This window comes from Podarcis pityusensis, assembly GCF_964106645.2.
Source record: "Podarcis pityusensis genome assembly, chromosome: 8".
In the NCBI taxonomy this organism is placed as follows: domain Eukaryota; kingdom Metazoa; phylum Chordata; class Lepidosauria; order Squamata; family Lacertidae; genus Podarcis; species Podarcis pityusensis.
The window spans coordinates 80,661,929-80,687,156 of NC_138033.1; the positions used below are offsets into that span (position 1 = coordinate 80,661,929).

Here is a 25,228-nt window from a genome sequence, read left to right on the forward strand (position 1 = left end):
ATTACCGTATTTTTTGCACCATAACACTCACTTTTTTCCTCCTAGAAAGTAAGGGGAAATGTCTGTGCGTGTTATGGAGGAAATGCCTACGGGTGGCATGCCTACGGCGTGCGTGTTATGGTCGGGCGCGTGTTATACGAGCGAAAAATACGGTATATACCTCGCATTTTAGGGTTAAGGGTGCTAGTGGGTATAAAATTTTAAAGTACCAGATCCAAGTGCAAGTAGCAGGTGAGAATCAAGCTAACAGAAGGCAAAGAGGTTGAAAGTACAATAAATAAATAAATTGCGGTCCCGTCCCGTCCCCACCCCCGCCAGCTGCACACAGCACACCAAAGACTGGAATGTCTTGTATTTTTTAATAAAGTTTGTAATCCAATGGACACACAAAACAAAACGGCGCTGAGAAAACATTTCCATAAATTAATTGTTAGGACGACAAGGACAGGAGGAGGAGGAGGAGGAGATAAAAAGTCTGTACAAGTGTATAACACTTCCACATGTGAAGGAACAGGAAGAGGCGGGGAGGAGGCGGCAATGTCTAAATGAAGCACACTTACAAATGAGTGACAAATACAAAGTCTGAGTATGAAAATAAGATTTTCTCTGAAAACACATTTTTTGGCACAGATTAAAAAAAAGTATGTTGTGGGGATCAGATTTCTTTTTAAAGTCAGTATTATATATTTATATATATATATATATTATATATATATATATATTTCTATGTACACACACCCACAGAGTCCTGCATATCCCACCAGGAAGGAAAATAGTTCTCTCCCTTTTGTGTTTTGCTTTGCTTCAGTGTAAACTGTACATCCCAGATGATGGAGGAGGAAGAGGAGGCAACTGCAGCATTGGGGGAGGGGGGCAGCGCGCGGGGTCATCCGGGAGAAGGAGTGGGGAGACACATCGTGAAATGCTCCTTGACCCGCAGACTGGAGCGGAAGTTCCCAGGTCCTGCGTTTTCTGAGTCCACAACGCAAGCTCGTGCGTGTATCGAGACATCCACCCTGAACGCCACAACACATCTTTAACTGTGCAAAGGTCCAAAATCACTGATTTAGTGCAAAGGCAGTTCTGGTTCCTCCTCCTTTTTTTGTTTTTAAGTTATTTCGTAGGTTAAAAAAAAATAGCCTTCCTTTCATTCCCCCCACAAGGAGGCACCAGCTCCCAGGACCAGTCTGCCTCGTTGAAGTGCCTCAGGTGTCCGTCTTCACTAGAGCAATATGTAAACATACAAGGTAGAATGGCGGCCACTACAAAGCCAGAGTTTCGGGCAGGAGGGTCCAATCCCTTCCGTCCATCCTCCCTTCCTTTGTCATTCACTGTCTCTCTGTTTTTGCTGTAGGGCCTTTGAGAAAGAAGTCCGTAACTGTAAGCCACTCAGACCGATGCAATGACAATCATCAGGTGAGGAGAGATGTTTGAGATACTGGCGAGGAGGTCTGGGGCGAGGCGGGAGAGGTGACTCTCAGAGAACTCACAGGGTGGGAAGATCTGTAGGACGTAGGCAGGCTGGAATAGAGAAACACAAAGGAGAGGGAAAGGGTGACCACACAAGCTCTCAATGGCCAACACATTCGCCCCAGGCAGGAGCACAAAGGGCAGACCCTCAGCTGCTTGTGCTGAAAGGCCTGGGGTCCTGTGATTCGAACTCAACAGGCTCCACCTTCCTGCTGCCTCACAAGTTCAGCTGTGACATCCCCAAAATAACAAAGCAAAGTTGGGGAGCGGGAGAGATGTGGTGGGGATGTCTCTCAAACCTGCCTGGAAGAGCAGGTGTAGACAAGCCTCATTAAGTTCACACAGTGGTGAAGGAAATGCATTCTGCATATGCTCAGGCACTGCATTCTAACAACAGCCAAATAGGTCCTCACATTTAAACACATTATGGGGAGGAAACGAGCCCATCTTTCTCTCCCTTCCCCATACCTGGTTGGAGCCGGGGTTGGGAACGTTGATGATGCCAGCGGCTTGCTTGGCTTGCAGGTAGCTAATGAAGGCTGCCTTGAGCGACTCCGTCTGGTTCACAACATCCTCTTGGTCTCGTCCACAAGGCAAGGCCAGCAGCAGGCAATAGTCGCTCTCCACCTGGAAGGCAAGACAAGACCCCTGAAGAGCACATCTCATGTGCACGTGCTTTGCTGCCCCATCCCTGCATTCCCAAGGAACCAGCGCCATATACTCCAGGCACCTGCAAAAGCACATCCATCAACACCCGACAGATAATTTCATGTGCACTGATGAACAACCCCTGCTTTCCCCACAGGACGCAGCCATGCAATGTGCAATTCTGCTGCAGACGCTTTGAGCGGCTGGAATCCAATGCAGACGTGCCAAGCGGACTCAGCGGGCGCAAGACCCTCCTCAGAAAGGAGCCTCTTGCTCCAGCCATTTACCATCATCCTGCGCGCCACGCCCTCCAACTGTGACGCTTCCAGCCTCATGCGCTGAGCAATCCTCAGGGGAGGTCCCCCTTCTGGGGCTGGCAGGGAGCGGTGTGCCAGGACGTTATTGCCGGAGACAAAGTGCAGCTGGACGGCCGCCGTGTCATTCTTCAAGGCCAGGAGCCCCTGCCAGACAATGGGGTATTTCTGCAAATGGGGGGGGGGGAGAGAGAGAGAGAAAACACTTCAGTGTGAATGGTGAAAGCGATGGAATAACTGCAAGGAAGCAGGGTAGAGTTGGAGGGGGCGACCTCAGGCCCAGCCACCAAATGCACCCCCAAAACCCATCGTGTTTTTGCCCAGCTGAAATGTATCCTTGCCCCATGCACATTTGCCTCTGGCCCTGCCCATCAGTGACATGCGGCCCCCCCAGGAAGTTGCCTGGAAGAGAACGCGGCCCTTGGACCGAAAGGATTCCCCACCCCTGGAGGTTTCAACAACTAGGTGCAAGATTGGCGAGTGCCTCACTGCCAGAGCCCAGCCTCTGTGGTCCACTCAGGGCCCTCCTCCTTTACAACCAGCCCCTTGCTTCCTACTTGCACTCCCCTTTCCCAACTGAGTGTTCATCACCAGGCCTCCCCCCGCCATCTGCACCCTTCCCCAACCTCCCACCAACAATAATTCAATCAAAATCCAGCACGGAAAACTCACGGTCAGCAGCTGGACCATGTCCACCGGTCTCTGGGAAACAGGATGAGGTGCAAGGTCTTGCTTGAGCACCGACTGGGGCTCGGGCCGGGAGAGGGGCAGCCCCGGAGGAGCCCCAGGCCCAGAGGTGGTTGGGATAAAGAGCGCCGGCTTCTGCACTGGGGCCTGATGTGGGGATGGGAGTTCCTGTTTGACAGAGATAGCGACGGGAGACGGGTAGGAGGTCTGGCCTGCGTCTGCCTGGCTGCGCTGAAGGTGCAAGTGGGGGTCGATCTGCTGGACGTGCCGGTTGACAGCCACTGGGTGGTGAGTGGGGTCTGGTCCTGCCGCCTGGGCTCCCTTGGGCTCCTGGGTGTGCTGGGGAGTCTTGCTATGAGCTGGCTGGCTGGGGTGGGTGTGTTCCCCTTCTGGCAGACCCTGAGAGGCACAAAGACAAAATCAGGGCACATTGGAGGAGGAGGAGGAGGAAACACTGGTCTGGTCCTGCCTTCCTTGTGCCTGCTCTCTGAAAGAGGGCTCTGGCAGGCAGCAAAGGAGCAGCAAACTCCAAAGTTCTCAGAAACACCACCACACCCTCTCCCCAGAAAAGCAAACTAGTGCAGGTTTATCATTCTAGATTAAAAAAACTTGTGGCTTCTATCCCTAGGGTCTCCAACAATGGCTCCTCCTCAAGGATGTCTGCATGCTCAGCCATAACCTGCCTCTGTGGCAGTGGTTCTGGTTTCCAGAGCAGCCTTCTCTGGTTTCCAGGACCTTGATTTCCAAGCCCCCACATCTGTCCCCACACAGCTACAAATTAAGGGCCACTGTAGGACCCCAAAAACACTCCCTGTGACCTGCTACCCTGTGCATCGAATGCTTGTGGTAGCTGCTGCTGGCACACTCCACTTCCTTCTGAGGTGCATGCCTCCCAGCCATGCAAGAACTTGCCACACACATCCCAGCTGCATCAATCCCAAAATGTTTTTATACACAAGCCAAGAGCAGGCTTGGAAACTGGGAGGAGGGGTGGGAACGGAAGACAGAGGGAGGGACTTGCTGGTGGCACTTCACTTCCTTGCCTCAGACAGCCTGGAAGATGCACACGCTACTCCCAAGGCAGAGCAACTCCCAGGCTGTGGAGAGGAAGGAATCAGATTCTGGGCACGTTAAAGAACAGGAGCCAATTCCCACCTGGGTCTCTTGCAGCAAACACAACAGCCAGTCTTGCAACACAGGGACCCCTAACCTTTTGGGGCCCAGGGGCACTTTTGATACTGTTGTGGGCACCACAAAATACCCATTTACAGAAGAAGGAAGGGTGATGCTCAGAATGCTTCCCTGACCCCAAAACAACTAGATGGGGAAAACTCCACACACCTCAAAATAAAAACACAGCAGACAGCCCCCGCCCAACACACACACGTGCGCGGCACAGGAGCCTTAGCACGCACCATGAGAGGAGTTTGAGGGTGCTGTGGTTCTCACAGGCAACATCAGGGACCTCAGTTAAAGAGGAGCCCGCTTCACGATGGCATAAGCCATAAGTTCATAAGCATGAACAAGATTTTCTTTTCTGCACACATTTTAGCCCCAACTGAATTTTGCAGACTGCATTTTAATCAATTACTATGACACCTGGAGACATGGAACCTGGTCCACAAAAACTTATGATGCCATCCTAAACGCTGCTAGTCTCCAAGGTGGTACAAGACGCAGAAGCATCCCACCTATTGATCCCAGTGATTTGGCTTACCTGAGAGGGGGTCATACTCCGAGAAGGCAGCCCGATTGGCGATGCTCCGGAAAACTGAGGATGACCTAGCTGAGCCGCTGGGTGGTAGCTCCTCATGTCCCCGTAGACCGTCCTGTAATCGTGGAAGGAGGTGCCCGCCGGGTGCATGATCTGCACGCCGTGAGGGACGACAACTGGTTGCGTCAGAGGCAGTCCTGGCAGCTGGCCGCTGAGGAGGCGGGGCTCACTGTGGGGGGAGTGAGCCATCTTGACTTCCGAGGCCTTGGGTGCCTCTTTGCCTGACGGGAGAGTCTTTGTGGCGGGGGGCGTCTTCACAGACCTCCCTTCTGGCGTGCGGGACTGCCGGGTCTCTGGGTGGTGGTCGCCCCCCACTGCAGCCATGTGTGGGTGCATCATCATCCGCACGTCCCGGGGCACGTTGTACTGGTCGAGCCGAATGCCGGAGGGGTGCAAGCGGTAGTCTGGCTGCATGACAAGCACGTCCGACTGCACGGGGGCGGACCCGCGGCACACTGTGTGGTGGTAGTGCATCTCCTCTTCCGAGGAATGCTGGGAAGACAGAGGTGGCATGACGATCTCTCGGATGGGGGCTGGCTGCGGCGTGCTTGACCGCTGCGGCTGCAGAGCCGCCCTTGGGGAGTGAAGCGCTTCAGGACGGATGCTGTAAGGCATGCCCGGCAGAGGAGGGGTGTTCATCCTGACCTCCCCTTGCGAGAGGTGCCCCAGGGAGACCGTCTGGGTGACGCTGTGTGGGGGCATGATCACAGACTGCTCGGGGTGCATGCTGGAGATGTATTGAGGCACCGGGATCCCAGGGCAAGGAGACCCCTGGATCCCTAGCATGGAGTTGTTCCCAGACAGGGCTGGGGAAGAAGGGCCGCCCGGATGACAAGCCCTTGGGAAGGGAGACGGAGAGTGCCCGCTTGTCCGTGGAGAGAGGGGCTCCTGCTTTGTGACCCCCAAGTGAGACACCACCCGCTCTGCTGGGGTGCTGGGCCCTGCACTCACATGATTGGCCTCTGGGTGAATCTTGCTAGACAAGGAGGGGTGATGAGGCCCAACCCCGGGGCTCAAGCTCGACGGCTGAAGAGTCTTGGTCTCCACTTTCAGGGCACCTGGGTCTGGAAGCTTTTTGTTGGTGGAAGAAGCAATGCTCTGTGGGAGCACCATCTGGTTGTGGACGAGGATGGATGGAGTGTTGGCAGACTGGGAAAGGACTTTGACTGGCCCTGACTGAGAAGTGGGCGCCTGGACAGAGAGGTGCAGGGGCTCCGATTTTTCCAGGCTGCCCCGTTCCTGCTTAATGGAGGAAAGTACAGGGGAAGGGCTGTACTGCTGAGCTCCCAGCACAAGGGACGATGGGGCTGAGACACTCCCGTACCCCGTTGGCGTCTGAGAGCCCTTTGGGATTGGCTGAGAGGGGCCAAGAGGCTCTTGCTTGATCTGGGACTTGGACACCGACTGCTGGAATTCAATGTCAACTGCACTTGCTGGGGGGATCTGGCTGATCTTGGCTGTGATCCGCTGCTGGCCTTCTGTCTTCTGCTGGGAATAGCTCAGGAGCACGATGCCTTCTGACGTGTTGACGCGAAGACCGGGGCTGGACCCTGTCTCCACCGGCCGATCTTCAATGACGGACATGGATCCCGGATGGAACCGGCTGTTGTCATTGGTACTTGGCCTCTGCTTGTATTTTGGCGAGAGGGCGTTGACTAGGCACGTCTGGGGCGCTTGCTTCACCAGAGTTATCCGCGGGGTTTCCTCAAGGTCAATGCTGTGGGGCATCCTGCTTATCACAGAAGTGGCCTTGGGAGCAATGACAGTGATGACCTTCTCTTTCTCGGTGAAAACTGGGGCCTCTGCAGCTGGCGGCTCCAAAGCATTCATGGCTGGGACAGCTGGCTTGTCTTCTGATCCAGGCCGGACAACCTCTGCCGGAGGGTGTGGAGGATCTTCCTCTACCAAACGAGGTGAACTCACAGGCTCGGCTATGGCAGTCGTGACATGCGTTGTTGATGCCACGCTGGTTGCAGAGACGTACTTGGGCTCCATCAATATTTTCCTCAGAGTGCTGGAATTTGTGTCTATATCCGATGCCTTTGTGTCAGGGGGGAGAGCCGGCGGTGGGGTGGAACGGGCCCGGGCCTCCTCATGCTTCACAATCCACTCAGTCACCTTTGCTGTGCTGGAGTGAAGGGGGGCAGACCCAGCGGAGACAGGCTTTGCTGCAGCTGAAGATGGGGCTGCTGCTGGCAGAGGTGTATTGGGGGTGCCTGGTGGAGGAGTCACTGGAGCACTGTCAGCCCCCGGCTGTAGTTTGAAGGCGCTCTGGCTCACCTCTTCAACAGGAACCGACGGAGAGAGCAGGTCCACTGCTTTGGGCAGGGGGGTGCTGTCTGCCACAGGAGGTTCTGGAGAAGCCCCCTCCAGGGGTGCAGCCTTGCTGGCATCAGGGGGACCTGGCTGGGAAGCCAGAGGAGAGCTTTTCTCTTGACTCTCTTCTTTCGAGGCTCCTTCTGACTTCCCTTTAACCTCGTTGGCCACTGGAGATTTGCTTTGTACTCGTTCGGGCTCAATAGTCCTCGGTTCTGCTGCTGTATCCCCTTTCTTGCTTGTGCTCCGCTTGCGCCTCGGCCGGGTGGTTTTCTGGCGGCCCCGTTCCTTCCGAGCCATGTCAGCCTCTTGCAAGGTTTCTGCTTCTTGTGCTGAATTGGAGGATTCGCTCACACTCACCTCCGCCTCTTTGGCAGAGTCTGCCTCTGGGGTAGTGCCAGGGCCTGGTGGGGCAGGCGGCTCAACTGAAGTGGCTTCTGACTCCAAGATATTGCTCACGGCTTGATCAGTTTCAGGCTCCATCTCTTCTCGTGCGGGTGGCAGCACCAACGGTTCTGCGGGCATTTCCGATTCAGATTCGGTAGGATACGTTGGCGGAGCAGGGAAACTTTCGGCCTCTCCAGAGATGTCATAGATGATGGAGCCAATGGCAGCCGCGAGTTCTGTTTCGCTGGCCTGATGAGCAGGCTTGTCCCCGTCTTCCTCCGGGCGAACGTCTGACACTTCAGCCGCCTGTTCCTTGTAGGCTGCAATCGTCTGGCTTTCAGTGAGCTTTGCAATATTCTCCACAGCCTGCTCCAGTTCGATCTGCTTGGCCAGCTGGTCTGCTTCAGGAGACTGTGTTGACTCACAAGCCAGATCTTTCTCTGTTTCCTGGAAGGGGTCTTCTGCCTCTGTCTTTATGAAATGGGGTGACAATTTGTCTTCCTTCCGGGGACTTTTGTTCTTGGGGGACGATGCCGGCACAGGCTCCGTGTCCTCTTCGCTGGGCCGCAAAGCACCTTTGACTTCATCCACATTAAGCCGGATTTCAACGCTTTTCAAGCTCTTCATCAAGGAGGCTTTATCGGCGGCCTTGACGTTCCTGGATCTTCCACGTTTGGACTTTGGAGTTCTCTCAGAGACAGGCTTTCTTTCCACAATCTCAATGGTGCAGGCTTCGGGGACATTTTTCTCCAGCTCGACTTCTTTCCTCTCTCGCTTCTGGTCACTCAGAAGAGGCTCTTTCTCCACCTTGGGTTTGTTACCGTTTTCACTTCCATTCGAGCCTTGGCCAGAGAGGTCAGGGGGCTCTTCTGGCTCCACCAAATTCTCAGCCTTCGACTCGTTCTTCCCCCCTTTCTTGGCTTGAGGAGTGCTGGCTGCTGGAGATTGGCTGTGTGCCAGCTTCTGGGATCGAGGCGACCTCCACCCCTCCACGGGTTTCGGGACTTCCACCATCTCTTTTGATTCTGCTTCTTCTACCTCTGGGTGAGCTGGTTCAACCTTCACGGGAGAGACTTCCTCCTCAGGCTTGCGACGAGATTTGGGAGGCCTGCCTCTTCTTGGAGGGGTTGGAGTCAAGGCAGAGTCTGGTGGCTCCCTTTCAACTCTTTTCCTGGTAGATCTGGTGACCTCCAGAGTATCCTTCATAGGCGATGGGCCTTCGTGGTCCCCTGTGGTGGCATAAACTGACCGCACATTCCTGCGCCTTGTCCTGCCCACTGGCAAGCTAGGCTCTGGGTTTTCCGGCTCTGGTGCAATACTTGGAGATTTAGCAGCGTTTCTCGAAACCTTCTCTGTTTCCACCTTCAGTGCTTCCCCGCGGGGAGAGCCCGACCTTTTAAGTTTCTCGCGGTCAATCCTTTCACTCTTCCTTGTGACAGGCTTCTCTGCAACGTTTGCAACCGAAGTCTGGACAGGGTTTTTGGAACGTTTATTCTTGTTCGGCTTCTTGTCTTTGATGACAACAAGCGGCTCGGCTTCCATCTCCGTGTCGGAGACTGGAGGCAGGACCTCCACAGCTGGCTCTGCTTTCTGCCCTGCACCAGCCTCAGAGTTCAGAGATGGTGAAACATTTTCTTCTTTCAGCTCAGGCAGTTCCTCGGACCTTGCTGCTGGTTTGAGTGGTGGTGGTGGTGGGATTATTTCAGGTTCTGGATCTGTGCAGATGTCCGCTTGAGAGAAGGAAGATCCGGGCGTGGGTGGCTTTGTGTCCAAATAGGAAGGGTGTACTAGGGATACCGAGTCTTCCTCAGGAGGAGTTGCTGCAGAAAGAGCAGGGTCCTTGTTGCTGTCTATTCCTGGCAGTGCTTCCATATGCTCAGGTGGTTCAGTTTTGACAGCAGCAAGGAGTTCTGGAAGAGGCTTTGGTTCTTCAGCCACAGGACCAAGTTCAGGCAGAGGCTTCTCTTCTCTCAAAGAGGGCACAATGACCGGCAACTTCTCGTTCGTGACCTTTTCCGGCATGGCTGGCCCTGGTTCTTGGAGTACAAGAGCAGCTGGAAATGGCCCAACTGAAAGCAGATGCTTATGCTCTGCCACTTTTTCCTCAGGCGCTGCTGCTTCTGGGCTTTTGGGCTGACTCTCCTTCTCCTCCTGCTTTTCTGCTTCTTTGGGCTTCTGGTCTTTTTCCTTTTCTTTTTGTTGCATTCTTGTGAGCTCCACAAACCTGCTGTGGAAGAGAACCACTGGCTCTGGCACAAAGTCTGACATGCCAATGTTCCCATCCAGGGATGCCTGCCGGCCGTACAATCTACCAGAGAGGAAGTCAAGGTCTTCGTCTTTCCTTTCCAAGTGTTGCAGGCGCTTCGAGTCCTGTTCAAAGATGGAGCTGTGCAGGAAGCGCGAGGCAAAGAGCTCTTGCCTCTCTTGCTCATCCTCCTTGTGGTCTTCCTTCTTATCATCCAGCTTCCCTTCAGAATCGGTTCGGATTTTCTTCTTTTTCATATACCACGAGGGGATAGGCCTTGGAGCAGAATCCACTTTCTCTTTGTCCTTATTGTTCCTAAAATTAGCAAATCTCGAGTCCCAATCAAGGAAAGACCAGTTCTCTTCTCTGGAGGATGAGAGAGATTTGGCTCTCTCAAGCAAGGCCTTTGTGTCAGGAGTGATTGTCTTGTCCAATGCAAAGGAATAAAACTTGTGTCTTTCCGAAGAGGTTGGCAGCCTCTCCTCTCGATCACGAAGTTTCTCTTCCCTGTCCCGTAATAAAAAAGACAACCTGGAGCTCTCCAGCAACGAAGGGGTTTTTGGAGAATGGGCTTTATTATCGCCGTCATCGTCAGAGTCCGAAGGCACCTCTCCTGGCTCCAGATCCCGTATTGACCGCTTCCTTATGCCATCTCTCTTGACAATGCTGCTTGGGAAGGTGATGTCCACCCTCCCAGGCTCTTGCTTCACTTGGGACTCCCATCGGTTCAATTCCTCCTCACAACTCACAGAAGATAATTTTATTTTAGCCATTTCTACCATCTGCTCTCTTCGACTGGAGTCGTAGGGGTTAAATTTCAAAGAATCCTCCCTTACAGCCACATTAGAATATGGAGGACCCTTTTCATCCATTTTAGGTGACTCTTTGGTTTCTTTCACAGGCACCAGCCTCGGGGACTCCAGCATCTCCTCATCCTCATGGAAAGGGAAGGGCCTGAGGCTAGGGGAACAGGCCGTCCTTTCAGAGTCCTCGCTCACCTGCCGAGAGCTCCTGTAGTTTCTCTCTCTCTTTGTGCTAATTTCAAAGTCGAAAGCGTCAGAGGATTTCTTCCGCTTGCTGGGAGGAGAGTCGTCTGTCACATCTTGCGGGGGTTTCCCCACTTCATGCACCAGGCTACGCCTCTCATACTCATCAAGATCTTTCTTTGGGCTGCCAAACTTCTCGTGCTTTGCAATTTCCATTTCCATTTGCTGCTTCAACCTGCGACTCAGCTCCATTTGCTTCCGATAACTCTGTGTGTGATCAATGTCAATGGGAATCTTCTCCTCGATATCGGATGATGGAGGCTTCTCTTGAGCTAGCTTGTGGTCGGGCACTTCTTCGGGAAGACTGCAGTAGGTTTTCCATGTGTCCTCTCGCTCAGTTCCTTGGTCATCTAACAGCTGTGTATGCTTGTGCTGCAATTTGATGGAGTTGACCTTCCTTACAGGGATCTCAGGGGCTTCCCCAGGTTCCTCAAGTAGCTCCCCCAGCCTAGCCTGCAGCTCTAAACTGGGCCGTAAACCAATCCCCAGAGAAATACTGGCTGGCTCTTGAGCTTCTTTGGGGCTGGTCACTGAGGCAAGCCTTTCCAGCTTGGTTTTCTTGGATTCCCTTTTAAGAGTCTCTTTCCTCAAGGGCTTTCTCTCAGATTCACTACTTGTTAACTCAATCTGCTTTTTCAAAACCACACGCGCTTCCTCCTCCTCCTGACTACTCCTTTTAAAGTCCATTTTTTGCTTATCTGGCTTGAGGTTTGCATCCGCAAAGCGTCTTTTGCGAGCTTCCAGCTTTTCTAGATCTACTGGGTTAGTCACTTCACTAGGCAGCTCTGCCTTCAGGTGCTTCCTAGGCTTCAGTTTTGCATCCTTCTCAACCACTTCAATGTGACTGGCAAGCACCTTCTCTTTTGGCACTTTCACTCGGGCGGGTTCAAGTTTCAGCTGCTCTGACTTGGTTTGGTCTGCCTGAGAAATCTGCATTTTTTGTTCAAGCAAAGGAGACTTGAGCATGTCGTTTTCTTGCTTCCCACGCAGCTTTTCCAAAGCAGGCTGTTCGATTACTTTCCCTTCCTTTTCCTTGACTCGTGTTAACACGACACATGGCATCAGCTCCAGGCGGTTCTTCGCAGCTCCTTCTTTATCTGCTCTCTCCCGACTCCCTTTGCTGCTGCCTTTGACCTTCTCAGGGGTGGGCTCCCGTTCGGTTTCTGGGTCTGTTTCCGACGACTGAGAGCTGGGAGAATGATTTTTGGCCCTCCGTTTCTGCTTCTCCGCTTTATCCTTTTCAAGTTTTTCTGGTTTCTCCTTCCTTACCAGGCGCTTGTCTTTGTCCGTTCTCTCTTGCTCAAAGGCCCGCTCTTTTTCGGGCTTCTCGCTTTTTGTGTAGCGCTCGAGGCGGGCTTTGTCCAGCTTGTCATAGCGGGGTGGGGAGAGGGAGCTGCAGCTGCCGCTCCGCTCCGAGGACCGGCTGTAGATCCTCCGCTCAGAATCGCTCTGCAGCCTCTCTGATTGGGACGGAGATGCTCCAGGGCTTTGGGGCCGTCGGGAGTGAGCTGGGCTTTGGCTCCTTTCAATGGGCCTCCTTTCATGGTCCCGGTCCCGGTCTGATTCAAATCGCTCCCGCTCCCGTTGCCTGTAACTATACTCTCTTATGTCTTGCTCGTAAGGGTCACCCCTGTAATCTCTGTATTCCCGTGGGTCGTCGTAATACCGTGGGTCGTAATACTCTGCTTGGTAAGGATCCCAGTCAGCATAAAACTCCCTGCTACGGGCTGGATATTCCCTCCGAGGATCTTCTGGATATGTTCCTGGGGTGCGAACAGCCTCATAGTAGGTACGGTCAGCAGCATAGTCGTAAGATCCTCTCCTTTCATCCCTGCCAAACCCAGGAACATAAAAAAGTCAGCTTCTCCCCAGATCAAGACCACCATATACAGCTCGACTACTGTAGCTACAGGTTCAATCAAAAGACAAAAAGAACAGCTATTTTCTAAGCAGGCAGCTGATCCTTTAGTTCAATAGTCACCACCCCACGTCCCACTGCTAAGAGAGGCTTCAGAGGCTTTTCCTAAGCCATGACCTTCAGCAGGAATGAGTGATGGAAAAAAACACTTCTGCTCTAAGGCCCTTCAGCTTCCAGCCCAGAATCTCGTAGTCCCTTGCTATATATGGAATGTGTCTGGCAGGGCTGGGCGATATCTGTTGCAGGTGCAATTCTGCACTTTCTCAGGAAGGAAGGCCAACATGGCGCAGGTGCTGCAGGCCACTACAGCAGCTCCCTCACCATCTATGTCTCTTGGTCCAATGTACACCGTGAGACAGCACTCTGGGCCTCTCCCTCAAAATGTCCCCCTGTTTACAAGCCTTGGTTATGAGCTGCAATCATTTAAACAGGATTGCTACTGGCTACTAACCCCTTCCCCAACTCACAATGGTATTTTGGATATCCATTGTAAAAATAAAAAAGCCAAAAAGAATTAAAATGACGGCAGGAAAAATGCCAAAAAACTTGAATTATGAATTGCTGGGTAGATCCTCCCAACCTCCAGAGACCCATTTTGGGCTGCTGTAAAGACATCAGAGGCACTTGCCTTCTTTCTGCCAGCATTTCATAGAAGTCTCTGATATCTTGACCCGTTTTCTCCATAGATTGATAGAATGACAACTGGCTTTCACGGTTTGCAAAATCCACCTGAAAAACAAGAATTTTTAAAGGCCCATTACTCCCAATAACACCCAATTATGAAAAAAGGTTCATCATCTGCATTTAAGACACAGGGAAATTAAGACATGATTAAAAGTGCCCCCCGCCCCATTAAACCATCAGATGAGGAGAACTTTGCTTGCTGGTGGGTTTTAATGTAGAAGCTAGTTTTAATAGAATATGGTACTTCACAGCTTAGATGTGGGTATGGAAGTATCATAATGCCATACACATTATGAAAAAAGAACAGCAACCATGCTGGGCCAATTCAGCAATGGCCAGATACATCTGAGAATATCATAAGGAAGTTGGGGAAGACAGGGTGCATTTAGCCACTGATAACCTTCAACATGTTAATATGAGAGTGATTTTAGTCAAAAGGATCACAAGCTAATTATGAATGCATGTATAACTATTGAGACGTTGTTCTTGTTCTTGCTGTTACTGTTGCTTTTCCCAAGAACCACAATTAAAATGCCTCTGGTCAATCTTACACAGCAAGCCAAACCCAGAATACTAAATCCACAGATACTAAATCCCCAAATGCACAGAGTATGGGAAACAAGCAAGATGAATTGGAGCTTTTAGCACAGGATAGCAAATATGACCTGGTAGGCATTACTGAAAACTGGTGGCTTGAGACTCATGACTGGAATGTAGGAATTGTAGGGTATAACCTGTTCAAAAGGAATAGACCGAAGAGGAAGAGAGGAACTTCAATTTCCATGATATCTGTTGGGACTCTAACTCTGCCAAGAATGCAAGGTCCAACAAATTCCTCCATTGCCTCTCCGACAATTTAATTTCCCAGAAGGTGGAAGAAGCATCAAGGGGATCATCAAGAGGAACTGATCGACAAAGTGGAAGTACAAAGAAACTTGGGAGAAAGTGATCATGTTCTTCTGGCTTTCATGATACAGAGGCAAGGGGAAACTGTGTAGTCGGACACACACTCTGGATTTTAAAAAGGCCAATTTTCAAAAAGCTTAAGGAACTACTGGGTGTGATTCCAACAGTTGCAGGGGGAAAGTCAGGCTGGCTAAAGCTCAGAATGAACAGGCTTGCAAGGGAGGTTAGAAATAATTAAAAAGGTTTATTTGGCTATGTCCAAAGTAAGAAGAACAAGGAAGTGGCGGATCCTCTCCTTGGAGAAGACAAGAGAAAAGCTGGAACAACTCAACACCTACTTTGCCTCTGTTGTCACCCAAAAGGAAAGTGATGCCGAACCTGGTGATAACAGAATAAATGATGTAAGGAGGGAGCTGCGTCCCAAGATAGGAAAAGAGGTATTAGGGAACACCTAGTTACTTTAAATGAATTCAAATCTCCAGGGCCTGGTGAGCTGCATCCAAGGGTACTAAAGGAGGTTGTGGATGTAATTTCAGAGCCTTTATCTATGATCTTTGAGAAATCTTGGAGAACAGGTGAGGTCCCTACAGACTGGAGGTGGGCAAATGTTGTCTCCTTCCTTAGAAAGGGGGGAAAGGAAGACCCGGGTAACTACCAACTGGTGAACTTGACATCAATACCAGGGAAGGTCCTAGAACAGATAATTCAACAGTCGGTCATTTAGAAAAGGATGCTGTGATTACTAAGGCCTAGCATGGGTTTCTCAAAAATATGTCATGCCAGAACAACCCGATTTCTTTTTTTGATGGAATTACAAACTTGGTGGATCAGAGAAATGCTGTGGACATAGTGTATCTTGATTTCAGTAAGGCTTTTGACTAACCCCCCCCCCCCCCCCCACAATATTCTTGCGAGGAAGCTGGTAGAATGTGGGTTGAACAAGGTGGATTTGTAGCTGGTTGACTGACTGAACCCAAAGAGTACTCATTTTTGGTTTCTCGTCATCCTGGGGAAAAGTGACAAGTGGGGTGCCGCAGGGTTCTCTCCTGGGCCTGTTGTTCAACGTCTTTATAAACGACTTGGATGAAGGAATTGAGGCGATGCTCATCAAATTCGCAGATGACAGAAAACTGGGAGCAGTAGCTAATGCCACAGAAGACAGAATCAAAATTCAAAATGACAGATTGGAGAACTGGGTGCAAGCTAACAAAAAGAATTTCAATAGGGATAAATGTAAGGTTCTGCACTTAGACAGAAGAACCAGATGCACAAATATAGGATGGGGGACACCTGAGTGACTAGCAGTACATGTGAAAAGGATCTAGGGATCTTGGTGGACCACAAGCTTAACATGAGGCAACAGTATGATACAGCAGCAAAAAAGGCTGCATCAACAGATGTGTTTAGATCAAGGGAAGTAATAAAAAGGTAAAGGACCCCTGACAATTAAGTCCAGTCGCGAATGACTCTGGGGTTGTGGCGCTCAGTTTTTCCGGGTCATGTGGCCAGCATGACTAATCCGCTTCTCAGGGAAACCAGAGCAGCGCACAGAAACGCCGTTTACCTTCCCTCCGGAGCGGTACCTATTTATCTAATTGCACTTTTTGCCATGCTTTCAAACTGCTAGGTTGGCAGGAGCAGGGACCGAGCCACGGGAGCTCACCCTATCGCGGGGATTCGAACTGCCGACCTTCTGATCAGCAAGCCCAAGAGGCTCAGTGGTTTAGACCACAGCACCACCTGCGTCACAGGGAAGTAATAGTACCACTCTATTCTGCCTTGGAATACTGTGTCCAGTTCTGGAATACTGTGTCCAGTTCTGGGTGCCACAATTTAAGAAGAATGTTGACAAGCTGGAACGTGTGCAGAGGAGGGCAACTAGGATGATCAAGGGTCTAGAAGCCAAGCCTTATATGAGAGACGGTTGAAGGAGCTAGGTATGTTTAGCATGGAAAAGAGGAGACTGAGAGGAGATATGATAGCAATCTTCAAATATCTAAATCGTTGTCAAATGGAAGCTTGTTTTTTCCTGCTCTGGAAGGTAGGACTCCTACCGATGGCTTCAAGTCACAAAAAAAGAGATTGAGATCTGACAGTAAGAGCTGTTGAACAGTGGAACAGCCTCCTCCCTTGGGGGTTTTTAAGCAGAGGTTGGGTGGCCATCTGTCATGGATGCTTTAGCTGAGGTTCCTGCATTGCAGGGGTCCCTTCCAACTCTATAAATTAGATTCAATAAATCCCTCTCTCAGGAAGTTGAATAAACAATCCTCAAACACCTGTTACAATGTCAAAAAACCCAAACGGCTAATTTTAATCAAAGGCCAGTAATTAAAAGGTTTAAGACGGATGCACCGGAAGACATTCTGTAATACTCCACAGCAACAGGGCAGGCAGACATCAAACTCACTGAAGCCACACAAGCTATAGAACTAGCACACAGGAGGCTCAATGTTAAATTCATCCTTTACAATGCACCTTTAAGGTGTTCACCTCTTAGTGCAGTCCCCTGCCCCGCCTACCTCCCACCCCCCCAAAAAATATATATGGTGCCTTCCTGCTGGCTGGGGCTGATGTGAGTTGTGGTCCAAACACTGGGAGGGCACTAGGTTGGGGAGGGCTATCCTACTGAGTGTGTGCAAGCACCCAATCACACGCCTGACACAAGGTAGGATGTCTTATTTGGAAGCAGATAACCAAGCAAGACAAGAGGAGACGACATTTCAAAGGCCGTCCTGGACAGTGCCCAATGCACCACAAGAACCACATCTTTCCTCTGACGTAGAGCTTATCTCCATCTTGGAAAAAGCACCATGGGACACAGCACATGCCTTTACTATGCCCCAAATGGCACAGGCCAGGTGGTCAACGCACCTGGCACATCCATGTACACAAGCAAGACTCCTGCGCTCAAGGTGATCTCTCCTTGGGAAGGACGCAGTGAGCCAAGAGGGCCAAGGAAATTCTACAGCTGCAGAGATGTTAGCGGCACAAGGTCCAGCAGCCAAAGAACTTAGGAAAGGAGAAGAACTGAGCAAAGCAAATGACAGGAAGGGAAAGGCTACAAGCAGCAGTTGGAGATGCCCGCACAGCTCCACTCGGCAGAGGGGGTGACAATAATCAATCTTAGAAAAACTTTGGCAAAGCATTCTGTGTCATTAAGCAATTCCCCTGCCTGGCCTATTATTTACTATTGTTTATTATCATTACTACTAATCTTTAGGAACTTAATTTTGCAGACCTTAATTTTATTCCCACCGATTTTCCTCCCCTTGGTCTCTTTTACAGCAGCTTGTGCATATTCAATTTCATTGTAGATAACGAGAGCCATGCCTTTTAAGCGGTCAAACACCACCTGTAAGAACAAAAAAACAAAACAAAACCAAAATAAGAGCCTCATCCACAGGACAGAAACGTCAGTCCCAGCAAACAAATGCAACTAGGGGCAGGGAGAATAGATACGGTTACAACACCAAATTTAGAGGCGTTTTCAGCCTTCCCCGCAACAAGGCATCTTGTAAGAGAGACAATAAAAAGGGGCGAAAGGGACTGCTCTAGGTTGAGAATCATGTGGCTTGAGGCATTGGTAGGCCTTTATTTTGTTTTTCTGTATTTTACTTATTTCCCTGCAGTTGCAAATTTTATGCCCAGAGAGTACAAATTCTGTTTAAAAAAACAGAACAAAAACAAGTGTAAGAAACCACAGTTTCACTAAGGAGATAAACGTGTGCTGCTCGAGACACAAGGCACCAGCAGGCTCTGTGGAAGTAATGCCAAGAGTTCAAAATCCCACCCACTCCCTGCAGAGATTATACAGGAGGCATTCCTGGCTCAAGCTTGTCCAACCTCCCTGCATGATTCATTCACGCAGAGGTGCTACATGACTTTAAGATCAACCTCTGCTCCAGAGATTAAAAGGCAACTCAGTGCATGTACCTGAGATACCTGCAAGGGGGAAGAGGGGAGATTAAAGGCATTGGGGGGAGGCAGGAGAAGTCAGTTGCCTCTGCATTTAGAATGGGAGCCATAAGACAACTTCTGGATCTAATGTGACTGATCTGAGCCCTGTCACTGAAGTGGGCCATGCACCCAAAATTCTAGGGGGAGTCACAGTTTTGCAAAGGGGGGGGCAGGGGAGGAAGAGAAGGTGGGCAGACACACCAAGCACTCTCTGCACACGTTTGGCTTGCCTTAACATGCCATTTCCCCAACTGGAAAAAAGGTGGCGAGAGCTTTGGACCTCTCGGAAGGATAGGCTCAGCCCGGAGAGACAGAGAGAAATATAGAGACAGAAGCAGGTCTTCAGGACGGAGCTTGAATGTGGGGTCAGAAAAGAGCAGGTTTATTGAGGAAGGAAGAGAGGAGACCTCTTCGTGCTGCAGAAAGCCTCCCACCTACCTTCACCACAGGACCATAGCGGCAGAAATGTCGCGTTAAATACTGATCCGTCACGTTTGTCGAAAGACCATCCAACCACATGCAGTTGGTGGGCATGCTCTTCCCAAAGCCCAGCTGGACACAAAAGGGCAAAACTTCCAGTCAGTCAAAGAATTCACAATTAAGCTCATTTAACAAGAGCAGGCCTAATTCTAAACTAAGATCCGTAGAGCAGGTGCGAGCAAGTACTAAGCCAGTTTTGGGTTTTTTTTAAAGCCAGTTTTAATTAACACAAATTCCAGAAGCTTAAATGGACACAAAGTGTGGCCCCTTCCTATGGCAAGTGAATCAAGTGCAACTTGCAGTCTGTACAGGACAAGGAGCTGGAGAGAAAACTGTGAATGGGCAAGAAAACAAATGCCACCTCCACGCCCATTCGGTTTCCAGGTTCTGCACCAAGATGGTCAAACAACTTTGCCCATTCGTGCCATCTGGAGGGACTGAAAAATCCCAGAAACAATCCAATCTCATCTACAAGCAAACAGAAAGGCCCTAAGAGGGACACAGGGCATCTTATCCTTGCTTCACGGCTCAAGCTGACAAGAATCACTTAAAATCTCTGGAAACAAAAAAACCCCTCAAAGAGCAGCACTTCTAGGAGAAAATTTACCTTGAGCCGATTATTTCCGAGATATTCCCCATCCATCTTCTTGATCGCTTTACACACACTTGCAATATCACAGTACTGCAGGAATGCATACTGGGGAACCCCATTCACTTTCTTGATGTCAATATCCTGGTGGGGAAGGAAAGCAGTTCACACTGAGAGACAGACTAGGCCACAGGGCACCAAGAGGACTGCTGGTCAAAGAGAACGCCCTGCTAAGGCAGAAGCAGGCTCATAGTTTTACAGGTTAGCCTTCAGGGATGAAGCTGGACCCCAGTTTAAAGCAGTTGTTGGCCAGTCAAAAACACACACATCCCGCTAAAGCTCAGCAACATAAGTGGGAGTCTGCAACTGGTGGTCCTAGGTCAAGTATCCACTCACATCTGTGGATTCTCTTTTGCTTCCTAAACCAGCAAGGTCAGGTTGGTGTGTGGACACAAGTGACAGAAGCAGTTTCCCCTCCTCAGCTTCTTTTTCTAAATGACAATACCCCCAAACCATTCAGTGTTCCTGTCCTATTTTTATGCTCTTAAAAATACTGCTCATGGAAAACCACAACAATCCACTCTTCCCTCCCTTCCTCATCTTGCAGCTCATTCTAAACCAAGATGACGCACACAGTAAAATCCAGATGAACAACAGCAACAATGCAACAACATTGTGATGCTGATTAATTATTTGAATGCTGGCTTTTGTTTATATATATATATATATATATATATATATATCTTTAGCAACAGCTGAAATCTAAGTAGTGACTAAGATACTCTGGAAATATTTAAAGCCTGTGCTAGAGAAAATTATCTACCTGGGGATTTAATGGGCTTAGGCAGGCAGAAGGATAAACAACATTTTGGCCAGCCTTCACTCTGATGACTAGGAGCCGAGGCAGGCACAATGTTCTCTGAGTAGGACGAGTCATCCTCCCAAGCTAGAAATAGAAGCTGGACACTTTCTATTTTTGCAAAACAACACTCACTTCTGCCTTTGTGAGCAGTGTGTTAGGAGATTCAGGCAAGGAAGGAGACTCCAGCACCTTCAACAAGTCCAGGGACAAGAGCAAAAGATCCAGAGAAGACTTCCATTCCCAGAAGCCTTTGGCTCCAAACAAAGGTGAGGAAGCAAAGACTTGCCCAAAGAGGGGACTTCTCTAACACCAGCCAGTCTTTGTTCTAGTGACATAGCAGCATAGGAGCTTCCAACTTAGGGTGACTGACTTGCCGTGAGCAAGCAATTAAAGCAAAAACAAACAGCTACACCCCTAGGGGTCACTTTTCCATTAATGATGAGGCATCCACACAACAGTGGATCTGCAACATACCCCACTGCCACGGTCTGTGTGAGCAAATGACAGTCTCTTTTCTTGTGGATGTCTCGAGTTTGCATGCAGTGCTTTTCAGGGCATGCAGGTGGGAGATTAAAAGGCCTGGCAACACTCAACCCAGGCAGCTCTCGGTCCTGCTTGCTAACACACTCTCCTTCCCCAATGCCAAACACACAGAAGCGGAAGCAGTTTCTGCTGAACCAGACTTGCATTGTTCAGCCATGGACATGAGTTTAGCAAATGCCTAGTAAGCAAGTGAAAAGGCTCCACCTCTTCAAGACAAAGCGAGAAGAGCTGCGCCCTTCAGGAAGGGAAGTCCCAGGGCTGCACAGCTGCCCCCAGTGCTCTTCCTCCTTGGGCCCTTGTAGGTGGGAAGGGCCAGGCAAGCCTTCTAACCATCTGCCTCAAGTGCCACCTCTTCTTGCAAGGGAGCACAGCAAAGGAGGCAGTCTCTGACACATGTAGGGCTCAGAGTATTCAGCAGAGCAAACGGGGTTGTTTTCAATGTAAGGTTGCTAAGACACTGCTACCCAGGGATAGGGAAGCTGCCTTTTCCCCCTTCCAAATTTATTATTTCTATATCATGGCTTCATAAGATCCAGTGATACTTATCAGATTAATGGACCTTCAGAGCTTATATTTAATGAGCTGAAACATGCTTCTCTCTCAAATGAACTGATACAAACACACACACACACACACACACACACACTGTACATACCACTATCCCTCCAAAACGCTGGAAGATGTTGCGAAGGTCATGATATGTGGTGGTTTTTTCTAGATTGCCGATGAACAGAGTTCTCGTTGCCTTGGGGTGGAATTCATCTATTCTTTCATCTAAAGGCCGAAATTCATTCTCGCTCTCTGTTTCTGGAGGCAGGTGATTTAAAAAAAGTTCTTTTAACATTCTGTGGTGTCTTCTCTCTTTAACATTCTGTAGTGTCTAAATCTCTCTACGCTGCCATGTCAGGAGGGCTGAGCTTCATCCCACCCCATTTCAAATGATTATGGATCTAGTAATGCCAGCAAATCAAAGGTCAAAGCAGTCTACCAACTCCTATTCTGTAAGCAGAAACTAAATTCAACAGACTAATCTGGAGGGAAAACTGAAACAAGAGCTCCCGCCCACTTCAATGGGATTTGTGAAGAGGTTCCTGATGGATGGTGCCAATGCACCAAAAATGACCAGCTGGCTAATGTTTTTGTTAGGGCCAACTTAAGCATCGCTAAACTTGAAGAAGAGCCATAGCTCACTGGCAGAGCATCTGCTTTGAAAGCAGAAGGCCCATGTTCAATTTCCAACACCTCCAAGTTTCCTGGATTCAGTATTTCCTATGTAAAGCAACAGCAAGCTCGCTTTTTTCATGAATTTTCTCCATTCTGGAGAACTTAAAAACCAGCTCGTGGCTTTGTTGTGCTTCAATTGGGCCAAACTGTTGTTATTTGGATTTTCCTTTGAGGGGCCAGCACAAGGCTATCTGCCATTTTCAAGGGCCAGCAACAACCTCCTTGGCTCACCTGGCCCTATCCAAGCAGTCACTTCAATCTGCATGCCAAAGAAGAGTTTCCCTTTGGAAGCATTGAGCGCTTTCTCCTGATCCTCCTGTTGCCGGAAGAACACCAGTCCGTATCGCTCTTCAGAGGCTCCGTGAATCTGCACAGATGTCACCTTCCCGTACTTCTTGAACTCGTGGAATAAACCATCTTTAAGGCTGGTGTCTACACCCCAAGAAGCAAAGCAGAAGATTCATGCTGATGGTTACAGAAGACACTGTAGCCTTTTTGGCAAACGCAGCACAAAGGTTGCAGTTTGTACTCTTTCGTGTTGTGAGTTTCTATTTTAAAATGTATAGTGTTACATACACACAGAACTGCCCCCTGCAGAACAAGCTGCTTGGGTTCACCCTTCTCCCAATCAAACATGCCACCTCTCCTCCCCAATTCCCCTCTTTTCACTGTGAACCATTCCCTGCATTGAGTGATGTGTAGTCTGCACTTGGGAGAAGCCTCGCAGAATCACCCTGGCCAGAAGGGAACCTCAATACAGCCTCCACTGGTATTGTTCTGTTGCTTCTTGCTCTTTTCCATGATGAGCGGAACCAGAACTGTGCAAATGTGCGAATTTGCTCAGTCCTCTTTTGTGCAAAACTGTGCACAGAATTTTGATTTAAAGGCACATACACAGCCCTGCTTTGACTGTTATATATCTTTCACCTGTGGTAGGAAAATTCCATGCACCTTAGGTTGATGAACCAGACTACTTAAAAAAACCCTCTTTCAAAATTAATGCTCCCCCATTTGCAATATGACATATTTTCCACCAGCATTCGCGTCAGCGGTAGCCTACCAATGCAGTTCAAAGATCATTAAACAGGGCTTGCGTTTTCCAGTGGAATATTATGGGCAGTCACAATATTGCTTTGGTTTAGCATTAATTATGGATGATGCCTCTTTAGCTCTTACCTGTGGAGCGCACTGGAAGATTCTGAACCTTAATCCCAAAACTTTTGCGGGGCTCATCTTTTTCCAGAGATGGAAGCAACTGGGAGGTGGGTGCTGGAACTGCCGTGGATTGAACTGAACGGGCCGGAGACTCGTCGCTTGAGCTGCTGCTGGAGTCACTGCTGTGGAAGCAAAAAAAGAATGCAAAATTCAGCAGAGGGAGGCTGCCAGGTCATTGCCTTGAAACAAAAAGGTGCCCAAGGCCAAATTCTTTTACCCATCAGCAGAAAAGCAGCATATATATATCTGAGGACAGCATGAGGATGCCAATGTCTTCACTGAAGAATAATCAAGGGTATGGGAGATGGTTTGCTTTTTGTACCTGGGAAAAACTCAAGGGTCTGGTCAATTTGAGATCTCTTTTTAGTCCTAAGCAGGGTTGGCATTAACAAAATAATTATGAAACTATCCTGTGATTAAGGAAACCCAATACAGTCAAATAACTGGGGAGTTATATAGACTCTTAAAGTTTATTGTAAATCTGGGCATACTGGTTGCTGCCTGCAAGTTAAATCCAAGATTCCAATGTCTCAATTCACACGTTGCCTGAATAAAAGTGAATTTTTAATTGTTATAACAATTAATACATTAAATCCAAAAACTAGTCATTCCACTTTCACACTATATACAGGTAGCCAAATGTTACACGCGTTCCGTATGTGTACGATGGTGTATACGCGCATCATGCTGATCCCGGAAGTGACCCAGAAACATCATAAAGACATCACTGAAACATCACTAAAAAGGCAGAATGGGGGCAGGGGAGGTCAGAACGAGGCACGGCAGAGCAGAGCAGGGGTAGAATGGGATGTTTGCAGGATTTTTCAATGGGTCAATTGCACTCAATTTCACTGGTACGTTGGGTGCCTCAGTACGTAACTCCCGCATCATATCTGCTTACAGACAAGCTCATAATTAGGAAATTAATGTTCTGCTTTTTCTGTACATATACAAGGACACAAGGCAAAATGACTCGCCTGAAGAAAAGGGCAACAAACCAACACAAAGTTAGATGGCAACACAAAGTTAGATGGCAACTAAATGTCCAGAGCTGTAAGAAGACTGTTAACTACTAAATAAAAGTTCTCAATAAATTGGTCACGGGAGAGCGGAATAAGTCACACACCCTTTTGGGCGTAAGCTTAAAGCCCCAATCAAGTGAAAATGAAAAGGAAGCAGAAGATAAACAAAAATCTTCACAAAACCAAGGGACTCTACTTGTCTTGGAACAACTCCCTCTTCACAGTGTCACGTGAACTGGCTTGCTGACTCCACTGATGCTAACCGCTAATCATGGTGACACCTTGACAATGATTGGCTGATTGGTGCAATGGCTAGGACAGTTCAGAGCAGCTCACAGTCCACCTTCCATGAGGAAAAGGGTGTTGGTTAGTTGGGATTAAAACATTGCAGGGTTATGGTTGAAAATTTTGATGGCCCTGAGAGCAGGTAGAGAAGCTAATGGAGCCCCGAGGAAAAGAAAGCTATATGAAGGTGCACAGTGGGGAAACAAACATTTAAAAATTGCATTTTTAAAATGCCAATTTAGATGTATGTGTTGGTTTTGTTTTTTGATTAAAATGTTGTAAGTCGCTTTGAGTTCCCATGGCAAAAAGCGACTAGTACATTTAATAAGCAAGGAGGAGGAGGAAGAACCGGAAGGTAGGGTAAGAGAGGGGGAATTAAGGCATAAAAGGGCAACAAGGAGAAATTAAATCCCAGGAGGAATTTCACAGTGCTTAAGACAAGTAGAATTTTATTTGGGAGGTGGAAGAAAAACTAGGGAGAATGATCTAGAACGGTGGTTTCCAAACTTCCCACCCACAGTCCACTTGAAAACTGCTGAGCGTCAGGGTGGACCACTTAATGGTTTTTCTGCCTGTTGTTTAGGAACTGTAACACACTGTGCATTACAATTTTATGGAATTCAAACTGTAATACAATAAAATACAAAATATAAGAA

At 49.2% G+C, this 25,228-nt stretch overlaps 1 protein-coding gene across 4 annotated transcripts in view; it reads right to left on the minus strand.

Moving 5' to 3' along the window:
* Positions 1–345: 345 nt before the first annotated feature.
* The window catches only part of SPEN (spen family transcriptional repressor), a 67,618-nt gene continuing 42,735 nt past the window's right edge, over positions 346–25,228 (minus strand). For 2 of the 4 annotated variants that reach the window (XM_081017227.1, XM_081017229.1), the window contains exons 4-15: positions 23,227–23,387; positions 22,282–22,482; positions 21,482–21,633; positions 19,440–19,565; positions 18,791–18,904; positions 17,634–17,747; positions 13,434–13,534; positions 4,837–12,718; positions 3,105–3,518; positions 2,406–2,600; positions 1,939–2,097; positions 346–1,521 (exon numbers count right to left, since the gene is read on the minus strand). In XM_081017227.1, the coding sequence (XP_080873353.1) occupies positions 1,390–1,521; positions 1,939–2,097; positions 2,406–2,600; positions 3,105–3,518; positions 4,837–12,718; positions 13,434–13,534; positions 17,634–17,747; positions 18,791–18,904; positions 19,440–19,565; positions 21,482–21,633; positions 22,282–22,482; positions 23,227–23,387 (9,751 nt within the window). In that variant the 3' untranslated portion in view covers positions 346–1,389. The remainder of the gene's footprint in view (positions 1,522–1,938; positions 2,098–2,405; positions 2,601–3,104; positions 3,519–4,836; positions 12,719–13,433; positions 13,535–17,633; positions 17,748–18,790; positions 18,905–19,439; positions 19,566–21,481; positions 21,634–22,281; positions 22,483–23,226; positions 23,388–25,228) is intronic. The other 2 variants (XM_081017228.1, XM_081017230.1) reach the window with 2 other exon arrangements.